Below are 19897 nucleotides of genomic sequence, written 5' to 3'. Positions count from 1 at the left end.
AAAATTTTACATAATATTTTTTATTGGTGGTAATAAAAGTGAATGTAAATTTAAAACGAAAGATCCAAAACAGGGTTGTCAGAGATAGTTTATATTAAGATCTCTCATTATCTGACTTAAAGGGCGCTAAGAGATGACGTTTAAAAACGCAAGTTAATTATCTGCCGCCAAAATGGTGTTCCCTGACAACTAAGGTGAAACGAGTCGAATCGCAAAAGTCAAATAAGGCGAAACAAGTCGATTATTTCGACCAAGGCGATATTGGCGTTTGATTCGCTCGAAGGTTATTTTTTTAATTGCTTAAAATAATAAATATTTTCAATAGTAGTCGTAATTATAAGGAATTTAAACAGGTTTTTGTTCGACTTGTTATCTATATTTTAGGGTTTAAAACGTATTCAAAATTTAAATCTCACTGATTTCAAAATAGGATACTAATCACGAAGCGTCGAAGCGTTCAATTTATATTTAGTTCGGAATGCGGTCGGGTTCATCTTTCGTTAAACAGATGCAAATATTGCCCTTCTCCGGTTCACACTTACCAAATAGGTACTGGTAGTTACAATCAAAAATATTTTTGGAAAGAAACTATTTTACACAGTTAGTTTTAGTAGCGTATTGACAGAAATTGTCATGAAATTCCGTCTAATGCTATAACACGTTCAATGGGCCTAGCACGAAAATTAGTGACATCGTATAGTCATCCATAAAATTTGTATTAAAATTTATACAGCGCCAGCTATCGGGAGTAAAGTATACCAAAAATCTCATACTAATTTTGACATAATTGACGATACCAAGGCGATTGTCAAAATATTCGTACTAGGCCCACAGTGCTACCGACTCGAGTTACGTGTTTACAATCGCACATAAAAACTTTAGTGGCATTGAATGTGTTAAGATATTGTTTAAGAAGATTAACAAAATTAACAGAAATATAATATTTTTGTAAATTGTCGAACATTGGTGGTGTTAATAATAGTAACAAGACATTACATAATTTAGTGGAATTTGTCTAAAAGTGCTTATTTTGCCTCAGAAGTGTATGGAATAATTAACGAATAATAATATTATATTTTCAAATAAGTAAATACTATATCCAAAATCGTAATTTAATCAAGATCGTTGTGCAAAAAGATATATTCAAACTGTCACAGAAATAAAATGTATTGGTAAATGTTTTACTTTTTCTGACATGGGTGAGATCTTATCGAGGATTTCAATGTGTCCAACACACAAATATTCGTGCAATCGTGCTTATTACCTCGTCTTTGTATGGATGTGTGACATCATCTGTTATTAATTAATAATATTAACGACTTTTATTCTAGACAGAGTATACAGTTCTATAAATAATATAAAAAACTAGATTTTGCACGAGACTTTGTCGCGGAATTAAAAAAAGCTTAGTAAGTAGCCTATGAGTTTTTCCAGAGTATGTCTTAGGTACTTCTATGTTAAATTTGCCTTCTAATAAACATTCATCCAAAAATCCAAATATTCGAATTTATATAAGTAAAATACACTACAGCATTGCTTTTATTTATTTTTATTTCATGAGAACAATATAACTTTGAAGTCGGAGTAATTTACTGGGCGGTCGCTCGCCTTAAATTACACACTGCTCGGGCTACCTGAGTTCGATTCCAATACGGCATTATTGAAATAATAATTACACACATATATTATTATTATTTATTATTTCACGACGTGCGAGATGAATTTGATGACATAAATTAACAAAAATGTGTTGCCCTATTTCAGAATTTTACAATTTTTTTAATCTGCACTCCGGTGAAAATGCAACTTTAATCGCTTTTAATTCATTCAAGCAGTTTAGGCTATTGTTTACAATACACATATTGTGTAGATACGAAAATCCATCCTGTCAGTAAGCGATAAAAATATGTTAGGAAACTTCCAATTGGGCTAAGTCTAAACTAATTCCTTAATAACCAACTGAAATCCGCATTAAAGCTTCCGCGGATGGTTTAGTGCCGGCTTTAGGGCGAGCCGATCGTAAAACGGGACTTACCCAACTAACTGCCAATCAGAACACGTACACTCGTAAAAAGCGTAAAATAACACACTTTAAATTAATGCCCACGTTGCATACGTCGCATCTCTACTTTCCGATGCTTCTCAATTTAGACGGGTTATATAACACTTCGAATAGTTCAGTTTAATCAGGCGAAATGCTCCGATACTACTAAAGTTGTACGAAGTCGCATAAAGCTTGCCCGTAAACGCTGCATCTGCTTAATTTTATGACAGTCTATGCGAGAGTTTCGTATACCGTCTTATAATTCAATATTACATGCATTATTCAATTTTCTTCAAAACATCATGAGACACATCATCATAGTTTTAGCAACTGAATTCATTTATTACGTAATGTGCTTTTCAATCTATTATTATTTATTTTATGTAGAAAACAATTTTAGATATTCAAACAATAATCCCAATATATTGCTGTCTTTGAATAGAGTCCAAAAGTTAAGCCCTATATGATTAGAGACAATAAAGTACAGCACAGACATTTTACAGCAATCACACTTGTATTTTATGATGGTAACGTTATTTCAAACATGTTTATTGTACATAATTTTAGTTGTCGAATTGTAAATCATTTAAAATGTCTTACTGTGTCATTTTACATTTTATCGAAGTCGATGTATAGAAATAAGTATTTAGGAAGGGGAAATGTCTTCTTTCTATTCGTCTTCTGTTTAATAAACAATGCATCTGCATCCTTCTAACTTGTTACAGATGCAACAAACAAAAAATAAATATAGCGTTAGCTTTTATCCTCTCTATTGTTACTAAACGAGTTTGATTTTTTTTCCAATACCTGTCTTTCATATCACACAAAGAACAATTCCGCGATTTATTTTAAAAAGTTAAAAATATTTACAACGAAGCTCGAATATAAAGGATCTTACAAAAAGGCAAAAGCTTAAAAGAAAGGAGCAGTTAATTTGCAGTCCACGCTCTGCACACACGACAAATCGTTTCTTTTGGTGAGCGGCAGCGGGTGTTGGGGGGCGACGCGAGACGGGCGCTTGTTTACTTTAAAATCACGCACGCGTGACCACACCGCCTCGATTATTTCCAAAACAATCAGGCGCGAGGAACGACCTGGACGATACAGCGAAGTCCTTGTATAGGTAACGCTCACACTGGATGTTTCTTAAATTGTACTAATATTCACTTACAAAGGTCCTAAATTGAATAGGTAGGCTTTAGATCATGGTTATTAATTGTTATTAAAAAAAATTAACATGACAAGTCATGCCTTTTTTTAAATCATGCCACAATTAGCCAAATGGACTGTCAAAATTTTTAACAATTGATTTAATTCTACCACAAATACTTACTTTTAACTATTGACTGAATTTAAAACTTCTTTAAACTGTTTAAATCAAGGAGTAAACTTTAGTTTTTTATTTGATTACTTAATTAGCCAAGCGAAGCTTGGGTTGCCAGAGTACTAAAAAATTTGCAACAGTGACATCTGCACTGTAAACAATTCCGCATTTGTCTGATGAGTTTGGTGCCGGGGGCCTAAATTTAATCCTCTTACATTGGCAGTGGATTTGACGGAGAAAGGGACGCAGAGGAAGGGGAAATATTATCTTTCTGTGCGTCCCCTTCTCCGTCGATTAAACGTATCTGCAATTACGGATGTCTCTGGGGAGCGGTCCCTTCCCTTTTTCGGATAAGTAGGTGCTTCCTCGTTTACCACGTTATAATATAAAAAAGCTAAATTTACAAACTTTCATATATAGTGTGAACGGTTCCTAAAGCGGCTACTAAATCTCATTTCGTTGATTTAAATTCATGTTTACCCGCCAACATCCGGAGCGTATCGATGCGATCGGAATTGTATTTGCCAGCTTTCATTGTATCGACGCCTTGTAAATCTCCAACTGCTACCGAACTGGACAAGTACCGAGTAATAAGCCTATTGGCAATTGTTTAGCCTATTCGCTCACCTATATAGCCTATTCAAAAAATGTTATAGATAACCTTTCACAACATGTTCAAATGCTCACTTTCCAACCGGGCACCGTTTTATCGCGAGGCGTCCAATCATTGTCAATTTTACCTTTACTTAAGCTTTCAAACATCAGCACTCAACTTATCAAGCTTTTATATCTATTGATGCAAATCACAAGGTACATAGGTAAATACAGTGAAACTTGGTTAAGTGGGACCTGGATAAATGAGAAACCTCCATAACTGGAACTCATGCTGAGGTCCCAACACTTTGGCACTGAATTACCTCTGTTAGTGGGACGAGGTAAACCTCTATATCTGGGATTTGTTCTTTCGATTTATTACCATAGTTACCTCTATAACTGAGACAGCGAGTAAATTTTATATGTATAAACCTCTGTAACTGAGATAACATTGTTTGTTTACTCATTCTTATTCTACCCACAAATTCCACACGTAATTCCAAGTACGTAAGTACAAATTTTGAGCTTCAATTACCTTCAGTTTTAGTTTCGCTTTACTATCATACAGATGTTTATTTGAAAAATGTCAAAACGAAAGCTACAATCGTTATCATTAAACTTTGTTAACTCTAACTAACTTAAGTTAACTCTGTAAATGAGACAGATATTTATTTATACCTGTATATCTGAGACACTGGGTAAGTGGAATACCTCTATAAGTGAAACGACATTGCAGGTCCCTTGATGTCTCACTTAACCAGGTTTCACTGTAATAGCGCGCATAACACCACCAAAGTATACATGAAAGGATGACTATATAATTTTAACATGAAAGTATTAAGCATCCAATAATCTTGTACAAAAAAATAGTTATGACATGACAAACTATTCCTTGTTTTTCATTCATCAAAGACTGGTCTGATAGCAATGAATTTAAATCTCTTCAGTTTACAGAGCGTGAAATAAATGAGTTAACAAAACACCGCATCGTATGTGGCCGACAAGGGGGACGGTACTCGTAAAAAGTACGGCTCGTTAATTTTTATCGACAAACTACGAAAAGCCCGACACCCTTAAAGTCAACAAGCTTTTATAATTCATACATCCTCGCACAAAGAAACATGACTTAACTACGCACTCATTGAAGTGAACATTTACAGTTAACACGAACCGTTAAGTTTAAAAACTTTAAACGGTTCAAAATTAAAACTGATCGTCATAATTTGTATACATTTATATAAAATCTAGATGTATTTCTTGTGTAAAAAATACAAATATGAACAAGAAATAATCATATTGCTTAGATATTATCGTATGTGACAGATTTATACAAAAAAAAAAAAAATGCCGCAGCCTTGTATCAAATTAACAATTCATTTGATGGAGCCACCCAAGTAAAAACTCGTTCCTTTGTGTTCAAATATGGAGTATGTTAATACGACATGGCCGTTTACGACTGGACACGTGTAAAATAGTTCGGTAGACGATTAAAAAACGTTGTTCCAACGATCGTAAATCAAATGGCACACGTAATAACACCGCGCTTTGTAAATTTATAAGTTTCGGTAGTTATTGCATGAAGCCGGAACCAGTTGATTCCGAACGACATATGGCAAGTGTTGGATGAGAAGAAAGGTATTCAAAAATTACAGCAATCTTTGTTTTCAATTTCTTCGAAATACAGTTTGTTTAAGGAAAACAAGCTGATAAAGAAATGTCTTTCTGAAATTTTACTGTCACGCAGACCGAACCTTGTTAATTAAAAAATATATAATATACTAGCTGTCGCCCACGACTCCGTCCGCTCGGAATTAAAAAAAACTTAACTAGTAGTCTATGTGTTCTTCCAGATGTGCTAATATGTTCTACATCTATCTATCCATCCAACCATCCATCTAAAGTATAGTAAGATGTACATATATACATATTATGTAGATAACACTATGTAAAACAAAACAAATGAGTAACGTTGTTATGTCTACACCGGTTGGTCTTAAGAGTTTTTTTTTTAAATTTCAAACTAGTATTTAATAATTTATTGCTATTGAGTAGGAACATAAAAATGTAACTATTAAAGAATAATCTGGTATTGAAAGGGCACATTGTCCGTATGTTTTTAATACAGATTTAACTGACGCCTTTGCTCCACCGACGAAGTGGTCTCGCGTTAAAATTGAATAAATTTCGAGAACTTTTGAGATTTAACAACTTTAGAATTAGGCGAGACGCTATAAAGTTACAGTGTCCCTTTGACGTGTCTTCCGTTTGAAAAATTATGATTGACAGCTGTGACTGTTCTAATAGTTAACAACTCACTGATGTGAATGTCGTCTTAAAACCTTAGTGACTCAGATTTTTGTCGTATGAGAGGCATTTAAAGGACGTCTTCTTTATTCTTAAAAATATTATTAAAAAAGATGTTTCACATACTAAACTTAGTGTAAAAACCAATCTAAAAATATACAAATATTCGTCTCGTCTGAAATTAATTGGAAGGCGATATGAAATTAAATAAAAACTTTTAATAACTAATGGAGAAATCTCTCCAATTATTTGATAGTTTTAATACGATATGCGAAAGATGAGTTTAAAGTAGCAAATTAACTGCACGCAGAGTAATTTCATGATTACTTAAGCAGACCCTTGGTGTAGATTTCACCATAAACGTCTGTGAGTGAGGCTGTTAGTTTTTAAAATAAAGGTCACAATAATACACCGCTAGAATTAAAAGTTAAAAAAATCAACCATGAAAATTAGCCTTAAATAAAATTAGGTGACCGTGAATTTCGGTCGTTTATTAAACTTATTCGAATATCCAAAATAACAACAGCTCTTTAAATAACTCAGTAATATCTCATTCAAAAATACTTGGTCCTTTAAAGGTAATTATCGTTTTTTCAACTTTCCGCTTTGTGATGCCGTTTGCGGTGGAGACGAGCAAAACTTGTCTGCCATGCAAACAGAATGGAACTTAAAAAATATTATAAGTATATAAGTTTATTATTAGCACTAAATAATGGCAGCATAGTAAGATGACGACACGATAAAAAAAAGGAAATGATATTTGCCGACGCGTATTAAGATGTGTTTTTATCAATATTATTATTAAAATTGGGGGGGGGGGGGGGTAAAATTAGGTCATTCTCTTTTAAGGATAACTCGAAGACTTAAATCATCGTGACCTGCTCATGGCCTTGATTTGTTTAAAGAAGGTTCTGTAAGGCATTTTCAACATTTTTAACAGATACCGTGAGAGCACAGTTCGGCATAATTTTTGTATCTTAATTCAGATACTTAAAGTAGCCAATCGAGATTGCTAATTTGGTTTACACTTATAACCCTCTATCTTTAAGATGAGTTTATTTTAAGATCTTTGAATGCCAATCTGTTACTGAATTGGGATCGAATACAATAATTTTATCACTATATTACTTTGTGTGACATAAAAAGAAATAAAACTAAATTCAAGTAATGTAACCTTTTTCCTTTTTTTTGTTACTGGCCAAATGGAAATTAATTTTTTCTTTAAAACGGGACACGGAATAAGTTTTTTTTAATCTATGAACAGTTATTAATTGTACTGACATAGGGCGACGGCACACTGGTCCGGTGACCATTACGCTTAAACGTGCAAGTCTCGCCACCTGATGCCTGCCATTGCGACTACTTATTTACTGCGGTTCATGTTATAGGAGATTTTACAATTTGGTCGACTGATGGAGTATTTTTAACGTACTGTTTACCAACTTTCAAGATTGAAGTTTGATACCCGAATGGTTGGAGTGCAACGTTTTTAGATTTCTATTCTGCATTAGAGGCGAAGGAATTAAGTCGATTTGACTTTATTCGTTTTTATTTTTGGTTGTTAGGTTATAAATAATTTAATTAACAGTAACAGCGACCATTATAAAAAAGTTAATTAGGTTAACATTAGATTTGAGAAACAAGGTAAAAAATATGGTTGTGGAAATTCGTTTTGATTACGAAATTTAATTAAAAATAAACATTTATATTAATCGCTTGAGCCGTTGACTTGCGCCTGCGCAGATCGCAACATTGTTGCAAACCACACCGGCCTCGCTAAACAAGGCGATCGGAATGCCATCCGCACTCGATGTTTTTATCCGTGAATCGAAGAACGAAAGTCGCGTTTGATTCTTTCGTGCTAAATTTATCAACTTTTGTATAAAATATTCGCTTTCTAACCGAATATATAGAAATAATTATTTTTTTAAATAGGTTAAAATCAGCAGTAGAACCTACTATGTGGCGAGAAATTATATTTTTTTCTGGCTCTATGAGAGAATGGCTGTTATCACATTTAGTCCTATGAGAAAATATGTAACAGATATTTTTTTTATTGACAGGAGTTCGCTAATGGGCTATTGTAATAGTTGTCTTTATGCCATCGGGTCACATATGTATGTTGATTGATGTTTTAAATTTACCTATTTTGTTTTAGTCTTAGAAAAGTTCAATAAAATGTTTCATAGCCTTGAACTTCTACACATTTTCTCCAATCACGTCTTGTTAGTATTCGTTGACGCCAATAAAGAGGAGATCTATAAATGCCAATGCGTAATAATATATTCCGATACGAGCCTTAACCTGAATTACTTTGGAATGCACCTCCTGTCACAGACGAAAATGTCTATATTATCTAATTAAGATTTTTTACATGCGATAATGATCTATCAGTAAAGTCTATAGGTAATAGAAATTTATACTCAAAAAGTAGTGAATATTAAAAATTCTTTCTTCAATGAGGCATTTTATAATTTTGGCTTTGAAGGTTATTTTATATCTTCCTATATTAATCCGACCTAAACTGAGTCAGATTCCTAGGAAATAATAATCGTAACGAGGAAATGTGTTATGATCCTTGCAACATCGTGGCATTGTAGTACAAATATGGAATTCTGTAATTATTTTGCATTGATAAAAAAGTTGTCATAGATGCGTTAATGAATTTTGACATTCTTTAGCTGTTTTTATACATCTACGGCAGGTGCTGTGTTAATTATTACACTACAAAATACAATTTATTACAGCCATATGTAATAGTATCTTGGGTCTGCGTTGTAAGGATTGTAATTATCTAATTTCTGAAAAGAAAGTCACATGAGTTTGTAAACTTTAAGTTTTTAATTAAAATTCACAATATTCCATTCAAGAGGACTAATATTAGTCTTCTTTCCCTTCCTACCCTTTTCTTATAAAGGAAAGATGGGAAGGGGAAGATTTGATGGAGAAGATGAAGCATTGGAATAGGAAATATTCTCTTTATTTGCGTTACTTACTCCCGAAGCAATTGCTGATGTCTATGGGCAGTGGTCGCTACGCTATTTCGGTGTTTCAGGTGGCCGCGCGCACGTTTGACACCTTATAATATAAAAAAGAATATACTAATGTTTTCAACTAACTACATTATTACTATCTTTTTGCCTTAATATTATTTTAGCGAAAGATTCATCTAATGTTAATGAGTGTAATTGTTGTATGATTTTAATTCACTGAACTTTATTTAGGTACCGGAAGAGATGAAACAAAACTATTTTAGGATATGTTTATAATTATTTAATTATCCTTATCAATTAACATTTATAATAAGATCAGGAATATATAGAAATAACAAATATATTCGATACTTTACGGACCCGTAAACAGCTATGTAACAACTTTAAGGTTACAAATATTATGGTAGAAATTATTCTTAAAAAAACATCTGAATTTGGCACAATATTCGTCCTGTCCGTTGCTCAGACTCAATTGTGATTTCGCGTACGCTGGCCCTCGGGCTGTCAGCAATGTGTCTGTAAAGAATACGATATTCTTCACGTTAAATTGAATACAACATGCGTACATGCGTGTTTAACAATAGTAGAGACCGCAGAAGCATTAGCTGCTGTACGAATCGCCCTCTGAACCGGTGAAATACTACGTACACACAGAAGACAGGCATGGAGTGAATATCCACGTTTAGTCTGATAAGTGCTACTCCTTCATATAGCGAGATGCGAAGGGGATGAACATAATTTCTTATATCCAAAGTACTTATCGCATCTAAAACTCTTTAGTTTGTTCCAGATGTTTATAGGCAGCGGTGACTTTACCATTTTAGAGATACCAAGTGACTTACTGGTTTGGCACTTGGTATTAAAAATATTTAAAATATTTAAACGAAAAACTACAATGCAACGAAAGTAAATGCCAGTCATTTGTAAAACAAAAGTTTGCAAATATATAAATGCTTAATAATATACAAGTGTGGTCGTTACATTAATGTATCAAATCTTGTAAATAACAACTGACTGTCCTCTAATGACATAAAAACTTGTAATGACTTACTCCGATTACAAGCAACTGATATAATCGCACGGGACGCGGCAAATAAAACGTTTCAATCTTTAAAATGAAATTGTATGTTTGTTGCGGGTTTGTAATATCTGGGAATCATGTTCTACATTGTTGTGTTTGATTATCAAGTACGATTGTAGCTTTGCTTGTTTGTTTTTAAATAATTACATTTTCTGACTTGACTACCAATGAAATTTGTACCTACACTATTTAAGTAAGCTAAGATTTTTGTACTAATCAAAGTTACAACGAAATTTTTATGTATCGAAAAAATTGTCCAATATCGTATAAACATGTGAAGGATTCACAAAAACTTGGTGCTGGCTAATGTAGCATTTGTATACACCTTTCGAAGTGTGTATCAATAAAAATACTTGTGCGCTTTATCCCTTAATCATTGAACAGATTTGGATATAAATTTAGTAGCTTTTTTTGAGGAAAATATGGCTTGTTACAAAAGTCTAAAATATAGTAAGCCCCTTTATTTTTAAGGCGATCGGTTTTGGGGACTAAAGAAATAAATCTCAGTGACGCGTGTATCTGTACAAACCTCTATTGAATAAAATTGCCAGGCTTCGAAAATTTACAATTTACATCGTGAAGGGCTTAACCGTATGTTTAGTTTTAAATTTGGACTATCAATGCATTTCAGTGTTTAATAAAGCGTAATTAACTGCGTAAAACAGTAAACTGAACTGAAATTAAATTACATGTCAAAATAAAGCCATTTATTGTTGAGGCAATTCAAAAGATCCTCAATCAAAGTTTCTATCAAAGCTCATGAATCTGCAATAACTCAAGAAAGAAAACTGAAGCCGCTACCGAAACCCAACATTAAAAATTCCATATCATTAAAGTGTATACAGAAAAAATGGCTTACTTTGTATTTTAGATGCGGTTGTATTAACATAATACATGGCAAGGAGAGCCAGAGGCGAAGCTAGTTATGTCGTAATTTACGAGCGTGGCTTCGTAAGTGAATCAATCGGACAAATTGCACCAATAATGTCAGAGATTACATCAAACGAAATGCAGATGAAACTATCATTGTGCCCTCTGCGATGTTTAACTCCGGCTCAGTAAACACATGTTCACACGTTGTAAATATACTGCCTTATAATTTAAATCTGAATCTTGCAAAGATGACGAGGAAGCAGGCAGCGGGTATTTATCAAAAAAAAAATGCCTCCAGTTTGTGTCGTTTATGTTATGATGTCCATTTGTTTTTCAAGTTAAGTCCCACGAGTTTGTTGTCAGGGTGGGCAAAGTTGTGCATCTTATGTTAGTTTAGTTCTTAGTTATTAGGTTAAATTGTTTTATTAAACTAATATGTAGGATGAGTTTGTTTGTCCGCAGGTCAAACTACAAAATTTCGTAAGTAAGATAATAATTGTAACCGACTGTAGGATAATTTTTTGACCAAAGATGATAATCGATTCTTCCCCTTTAAAAAGATCTTTTGGCCTAATTAGTTTTAGAGCATCGGTGGCTCAGGGGTTAAGCACTTGACTTGCAATCTGCAGGTCCAGGGTTCGAATCCCGCCATGTACCAATGTGTTTTTCGATTTACATATGTATATTTATCGGACGTTTGTACTGTGAAGGAAAACATCGTGATGCAACCGCACATATGTGTGAATTCCCGGGAGAAACTGAGGGCGACGATGAATGGCGAAAAGTGGATTGCGGAGGTTCATTTGACCACACAAAATCACGTCCGTGATCTCTGTCTACCTTTCTGGGTTACAGTCCTGAGTTGTGTGTACTATGTAAAGTGCTGTTGAAATTATTAGTGAACTAGTTATCAGTAATGCGTCCAGTGAGAAATACAGACAAGTTAAGCTGATAATCCCAGTGACCGTAGCACGGCCAGGATGAAGCCCTACTTACACTGCCGCATCACCTGCTTTGTCGGTTACTAGACGATTTCTCGGCTGAGGCATGTTACTGTTGACTTCATCGTATTGACACATATTGTTGTGTCTATTTCTTTAAAGAACATTAAGGGATGACAATATTTGTTCATGTTCATGTCATTGCAGTCGCATCGTACAGTTAAAATAACGAGATTTCTAGGCATGGCGTGTACAATATATCAACACTTTTCCTCAGTTGAAAACATTATCGTTCCGTTCATTCTATTCCGAAAAAGAGAGAAAACAAACGGTTTTAATGCAAATGATACAGCGGTTAAATAACGTGGATAGTCGTTATCTACAATTCTGGACATTAGGATTTATTGAAAGATTGCATAAGTAGAAAACAACAAGATAGGTTGCAAAATTCCGGCGAATTCATGTGGCTGTTTGCCACCTTTTGATATAAAAAAATTAATGAATGAGATTTTTAACGATGATTTGAGTCTGAAGCATGGAAAAGAGAATTAAAATGTAAATGAATTCATTGCAGTTGTTCAAAACGTTTAATTTAATGTTGTGAAAAAAATTGTTAGTTTTGAGCGTGTTTAAACGAAGAATGAAAGAAGAATAACAAGGCTAGAATAGTTAAAAAATGAAATCGTTGACTTAGTAATGTGAAAAAAAGCAGGAGATGTACACGAACAGTCAGCTGTAATCTCGACCTTACACCTCTTAACTTTAAAGTTGATATTTCTAGTCTCTTCAACAAACGATGATCAGCGCTAATGATTTGTAAATAGTTCATCTTTAATGAGTGAGACGACAGGTGATCAAGTGCTGTCCTATCACCATAATACTACAACAGTATGTAAACATAACGAACTGGTAATGCCATGTTCACACGAAGATAGAAGAGTACGACAGAGTAGTAGACAGTGCAGTACTGCTATTGTTTGAACGCAAAATGCCGCCGTAGTACAGTACTGTTTTGTATTACTGTTCTGTATCTCTGTGCTGCACTCGTGTGAACATTAGTATTAATTTCAAAATGTGAACGCATATTAATGTCAGGTGTCCAATTAGCAGACAATTAAACAGCATTAGCTTGTCCAAAGGTAATAAAGTCTTAAAAAGAAATTTATAATTATCGACATCCATGTGCATAATTAAAAAAGTATCGTGTTTAGAGCCAGAAAAAAATATACACAAAAAGGAATTTAAGGATTTTAAGGGATAAAATTATTTACATATCGACGCCCCCACCGAATAACCCCGTAATAGGAAAAATCAAATTTTTCAGGAGAAGCAAAAAAACCGTATTTCTTTAATAACTTCGTCAATAATTATTGTACAAGAATCTTTTAGATACCAAAACACATAGATACATAAATTCCGGGCGTATTCTGTGCTATAAAGGAAAAATTATAATACCGGAAATAAAAAAAAATCTGTTTCAATAATGACTTTTTATCTCCGTAATTAACATTAAGAAAAATATAAAAAAAATTCACAACGTGTAATAGGACCTTTAGATGCCGAAGTCGACGGAAAAGCAAAAACACGGTAAGAGTGCATTACGGGATTATTCTTTGGGGGCGTCGATATATACATTTGTCTTTTGTAACAACAATAGAATTAAATAATTTGAGTGAATTTCATTTTTAATTATTCTTTATTTTTGTCGAGCATGCACTTAATTATAAATTATTTATTGTACTGAGTTTCCACCGGTTTTATAGTCCGAACATATAATTCTTTTCTTATCTACCCCATCCCCTTGTACTTTTAAAATGCCAGCTTACAAACGTCGACACAACACGCCGTAACTAACTGGCATCCTTGTTAAGCCCGCTACACACCTTCAGTTATAACTGCGCAGTATTATTACAGTCCAACTGCACAATTAAATGCGCCATGATATCCAAGCACTAGGATGCTTAGATAATAATAACTGTTTATATTCTTAATTAATAGAATAGTGGCAAGCACATTATAGATTAGTTTAGTGGGCTAAAATGTTACTAAAAACCGCATAATAATAAACAAAAAAATATATTACTACAATTTGACTAAAATATTAACGCTCTAGGGCTGATAGATAAAATGCTGAATGTGTTGAAGAGTACTTTACAAGTTTATTAAAATAAAATGGTGCTTATTAAATTTCTTCACTACTATGCCATCATAAATCGATAAAAAAAACTTCATCGTTAATTCCATGTTTAGAATTACATACTCGTATGTTTTCAATTAAAGTCTTTTTGTCAGTCCATCTTGGGTATTTGAATTAAGTAATTTAACAATTTATTTTACTTAAATATAGTTCTAGTCCTTAAATGACTTTTAAGGTCTAAGGACAACAGATGTACTATGAACCTGTTTTACAAAAACTTTTAACATACTGTATACTTGAAACCTCGAAGTTAATACTGCAGAAAATCGCTCCTGTAGTTACATGTGTTCCTAATTACAAAAACTATAACTCTTTCAGAATGCGGGCATTAGATAGTTAAGATGAGTAAACACTGGTAGCATGAAGTATTGACTACCAAGTGTAAATAAAATTTTTCAAGTTGGTGGTACATCTATCTTATATATATAAAAGAAAGTCGTGTTAGTTACACTATTTATAACTCAAGAACGACTGAATCGATTTGACTGAAAATTGGTGGGCAGGTAGCTTAGAACCAGGAAACGGACATAGGTTAATTTTTTCCCCGTTTTTTATTTTTTTATTCCGCGCGGACGGAGTCGCGCGTAAAAGCTAGTTATTAATATAAAGTTTAAGCAATTGTAGAGAAACTTAGGTTGTATTAGATTAATTAACTACTAAACTAATCAAATAAGGAACAGATTCATCTCCTTTTAAACTCAATCGCTGCATATCTTTAACTGCTCAATATAAAAGCATAACATTATCTCGAAATAGTCTTACGCTAGGTCATATAAAACCTAGACAGATAGAGCCGTGCGCCCCGTCTCCAGTCGTAAAACGTATCTACCTAAAATAACCTATAAAATATTGTCCAAGCATATCAATACGGACATTCATTTTAGATTTACTGCAAAAGATTTATACAATCTATAATATAATTTGTAATTGCTCGTATTATTTCCTTGATATTATATTATTGTTTAATAATTATACCTAAATTTTATATTTAAAAATAAATAAAATTCAGGTCAAATCGTTTGCTTCATAATAGTATAACTACATAGGAATAATTTACAGATAAATTTTAACAAATTCTACTAAGTTTAACATAACAATAAATAAATGGTGAATTAAAAAATGGTTTTATAGGTACTTAATATAATATTAGTATAATTAAAGCGTGACATTGCCAAAATAATTGCTATTTTTCACTTTAGATGCGCCGTCAATTTATTCCTTGGATCAAAGGGACGTATGTACATGATCTCTGTCGCGCCCTCTAGGTTTAGGGTGTGTATGTAATTTTATTTAATTCATGAGTCTTCGAACACCTGTACAAAAACATGTTATTCTCTGTTCTTTTCAAGACACTGAGAGTGAGAGAGCAAATATGTTTTTTTGCATACGTGTGTTTTAAAAAATCGAAAATAAGTTAGTTATCTTTTATTTTTTTTTTGTTTTTTTTTTTTTGAAAATCATAAATTATTGTATTCTTCTCTTTTGTCACTAAATGTAAAATTAATTTAATGATGATAATAATGGGGGAAGGGATTGGCTCCTGAAATACAGGGCTTTGCCCTAGTTCAGGAACCAAGGCTTCCACATAATTGTGTATATGAGTGTTACAATAAAGCAGTTATTATTATTATTATTGTTTTACACATTAGTTTTGGCGATGAAAACCTACGGCTAGACTTACAACATAAATTCCACGCAGGGCTGCAGATGCTAATGTCAAAAAGCGACATTTACACGCGAAAAGTTTTACGATCGGCAGACGTTACAGTAGTGCGGTGACAGAGTTTCATCGTCGATATTTATACATGATATTTCTATACCACCAGTGCTGTGGTAAATTAACAAATGACATCCTCATAAAAGTCAACGAATATACTGTTCAATAATAAGAAGCGTTCACCGTTGCATACTAGTAATAAAATTAATTTAATTCCCCTTTTATTTGCCTTATAATCGTAATGATTGCTTTTGCAGATAAAGTAATTAAAATTATTATTTAATTAATGGAAAAATATCCTTTATTTGATTAGCGACTTATTATCATTCGGAAATTATGTTTGAGGTCATAAATGTCATCGGAATCCTTTTAATATTTTAGACTAGATGGAAATCAATGAGATATCCTGGTTTAATCTGAATCCGTTTACTTTTTTAGGTACAAGATCTTGGATGTTTGGATCGTAGAATACGTTATGAAATTGTTCCTGGATCGGCTTATATAGATTTTATATTAAAGTTCAAAGTGTGTATTGTCGAACCATAGACTCTCAAACTTTTTATATATACTATATATACCTACTTATATTACTGAAACTACTGAACCGATTTGAAAAATTCATTCTTTATTGAGAAGGTACACTATCCCCGGGTCCCATAGCCTACATTTATAATTAGATATTTAAATTCCGAGCAGACATAGTCGCGAGCAAGTCCTAGTACTTTATGTTTTCCACATAACTGTGTAATCAAAATGTCTTTGCGAAAGTAAATGGTATTCTTAGTATAGATAATAAATTAGCGACTGACTTTTATACTCGAGTGTCGATATAAAGAAGGGCAAGCACTCAAAGGTTCGTTTTACGAGCGTCTGGTACCAGTGTTCCATTTTTAAATGGGTCTCGCCTTGTGGTAGGTCATTGGACAAACACTATTAAACTCCTTTGTGTACTTTATACTATGCCCTTGAATATAAATGAGATAATAAAATTTATTTATTAGTTAAATGACATTTAAATGAATCAGTAATATTACGCACAAGTATGACATATAGAGTATGCTATTCAGCTATAATTTGGATTACATTTGGAGAAGCTTCCGATAGATAATGCTTTGCAGACGGATCGTCTAGGAATGATCATAAACATTTTGTTTTACGATTTATACAGGCATGTATTAAGTCATCAGTTTGGATGTATATTGAGGAAAAGGTTCTAAAGGTTTAGCGAGTATATTACTCATATGTATTAGGTTTAAAAGTTACTTATGTAGGTTGAAATGTTTGATGTTTTATGCTCATGATTTTATAAAAAAAGTACATTGCCACTGAAAGCGTGTCTATTTCGTCACAGTGAAAATTCTTAATCTTATAAAATATAAAATACAAATCGCTTTAATACTTTTCTCGAAGCGAGACTGCTTAAAGTTTACGAGTGCTTTGCAGTTAAAAATTTTGTTGGGGGAAAAACGGCGGGACGCTATAAAAGCATATCTACGTCTCCCTTTCGCACGGCTACAAAAGCATGAAGGAACGAGACAGCTATTATAGCACCGGTAGTTTTATTACTAAGGCAACTCTGAAGTGCTAGGAAGCCGGCTACTAGGAAATAGGCAGTACTTTCGCGTCACACTAGACGCCTCTGTCAGGTATAACACGCCACGTAACATAGTCTTTTGTTTAAGGTAACTTTAAATCATTATTAAATGTTATTCTTAAAGTCTGAAGTCACGTTTCAGAAAGACCATACATAGAGTTGGGTAAAAGTAAAGTCCCGTAAGAACACATATTTTACGCTACCGTGATTTTCACTCCTATAAAAAAAAAAACTTGAGAGGTGTCAAGGGACATCCGGATGGAACAAAGTTCCTTTCGATTAATTAGTGAAGAAATTGTAATAATTTTTTTTTCATTTTTTTAAGTCGCGACACCACACTGTTCAATGCGAAATAGAAATGAAAATATCTGGCTTGCTTTCTATAAGAGAGAGAGAGAGAGAGAGAGACAGACAGAGAAACATGCGACGCCGCACAGCTTACAATAGCTTACTATAGCAAAAAGTGTCGTGACAACTTTTCGTAAGAATTTTTTCCGTCTAGCCCCCTTTCACAACGCGCGATAAGGAACTTCGTTCCAATTATTGTCATGCCCATTCTATTTGGAAATAAAAGAAGACTATGTTTCTGTAAACGTTTTACTGCAGTGGAAACTTGAATTCGACTTATTTCGAATAAACAATCGACAGTCATATTCTGAATACACAATAGGAAAGTATTATTTGCAGTCTTTATAGGTAATAACTGAAGACTAGAGCGGTGTTTACAGTGGTGCGTTTCACTTTATAGTTATCACTAGAAGGACTTTATAACCTATCATTCGGGCTCTTCGTTGAATTGATGGCATCGTTAAGATAAAGCGCATGATACTGAGGCAGGTAAGTGGCAGTTGCTCTCAGGATATATTAAATAATAAATATTACAATACACTGAAACAGTATCTCGTACTAAAATAAATAGAGCAAAGGTTATTATTTGAGAGAGAAGTAGTTCATTAGTGCACAACTGCTTTATCTTTTTATCTTTCTAGAATACACAAAGTTAAGTCATGGCTTTGCTCAAGTAGTATGTTTTCCGTTGGGCTGAATTTCCCCTTTAATTATTCGAAGCAAAGGGAAAAACCCCATTTGGCTGGTTTATTGGTAACCCGATTGGCCCAACGGCAAAACACTAACAAAGAATTGTTTTTTATATAGATGTAATTTTAATTTTCTATACCTAATATTATAATTAACCTGAGCGTTTAATTTAATTCGTTTGTTAGTTTAGTAGGGTCAATAAACACAACAGTAAATAAAACCAACGGTTGTGTAAGAGGCAACCTTAGAGTAGAGCATGGTGGGGTTGCTGCGCCGGTGGTCTGCTATGTTAGTTTCACACAGCGGCAGAACAGTAGACAGTCCAGTACTACTTTTGATCGAACCAACAATGCCTCGAGATGGAACACTACAGTTTCGTCAGTCTCTTCTGCCCTCGTGTGTAACTATAATAAGTACGATTGTCTTTCTGGATGATTTTTTTTTTTGTATTTTCGATCTAGGCTAATTCTAGCGTTGGGAATTTCAAGTAAATATGATTAATAAGTTGTACTCACCAAGTTCGGCGCGTGGTCGTACCGCTACAAGTGCGCGGGCGGCGGAGAATGGCGCTGCGTTGTGAGTTGCAGCGGCAGCAGATGCTGACCGTACTCCGGCGCGAGAACGTACTGCGAGGAGCAGCAATACGTGCCCTTGCGCGCTTGCAGCTCCAGCAGCGAGCACAGCGACCGCTCGTACAGCCGCCACTGGTGCACCACCCAGTGAGCTGTATCACAACCAAGGCAATCAATACACCTTCATACATACGATGACTTAGCACCAAGTAAACATCTTCGCAAATACCGCTTATTTTTTCGCTCGAATCGCTAAAATATTAGGTCCTTACATATGAAATTGGCGTTTTGTATGGGAGGAACAAAAAGTCGAATATTTTTTAATATAATATATTTAATTAATCAAAGTATGAACCAAATTTTTCTATGCACTTTTGCCATCTCATAGGTAGTTCATTGATCCCTTTACTAAAAAAACCAGTCGGACGGGAATCAATAAAATCTTTGAAGGCGATTTGGACTGCCCCATCGGAGTTGAATTTTTTCCCTTGCAAGAAGTTATCCAAATTTCGAAAAAAATGGTAATCTGTTGGAGCAAGGTCCGGGGAGTACGGAGGATGTCTTAGACTTTCCAATTGAAGCTCTTCTACTTTAGTAGCCGTCTGTTGCGCAGTGTGTGGTCTAG

General features: G+C 33.9%; 1 protein-coding gene across 3 annotated transcripts in view; it reads right to left on the bottom strand.

Annotated features, from left to right (window-relative positions):
- Positions 1-19897, bottom strand: part of LOC106721682 (protein doublesex) — a 100746-nt gene that overhangs the window by 10562 nt on the left and 70287 nt on the right. Inside the window, exons 3-4 of one of the 3 annotated variants that reach the window (XM_014516704.2) lie at positions 19216-19424; positions 9700-9775 (exon numbers count right to left, since the gene is read on the bottom strand). In XM_014516704.2, the coding sequence (XP_014372190.1) occupies positions 19240-19424 (185 nt within the window). In that variant the 3' untranslated portion in view covers positions 9700-9775; positions 19216-19239. Of the gene's footprint in view, positions 1-9699; positions 9776-19215; positions 19425-19897 lie in introns of those variants that run through there. The other 2 variants (XM_014516703.2, XR_001357522.2) reach the window with 2 other exon arrangements.

The sequence above is a fragment of the Papilio machaon genome, chromosome 17 (assembly GCF_912999745.1).
Source record: "Papilio machaon chromosome 17, ilPapMach1.1, whole genome shotgun sequence".
Taxonomy (NCBI): Eukaryota; Metazoa; Arthropoda; class Insecta; order Lepidoptera; family Papilionidae; genus Papilio; species Papilio machaon.
This window is presented reverse-complemented; position numbering and strand designations above follow the sequence as displayed.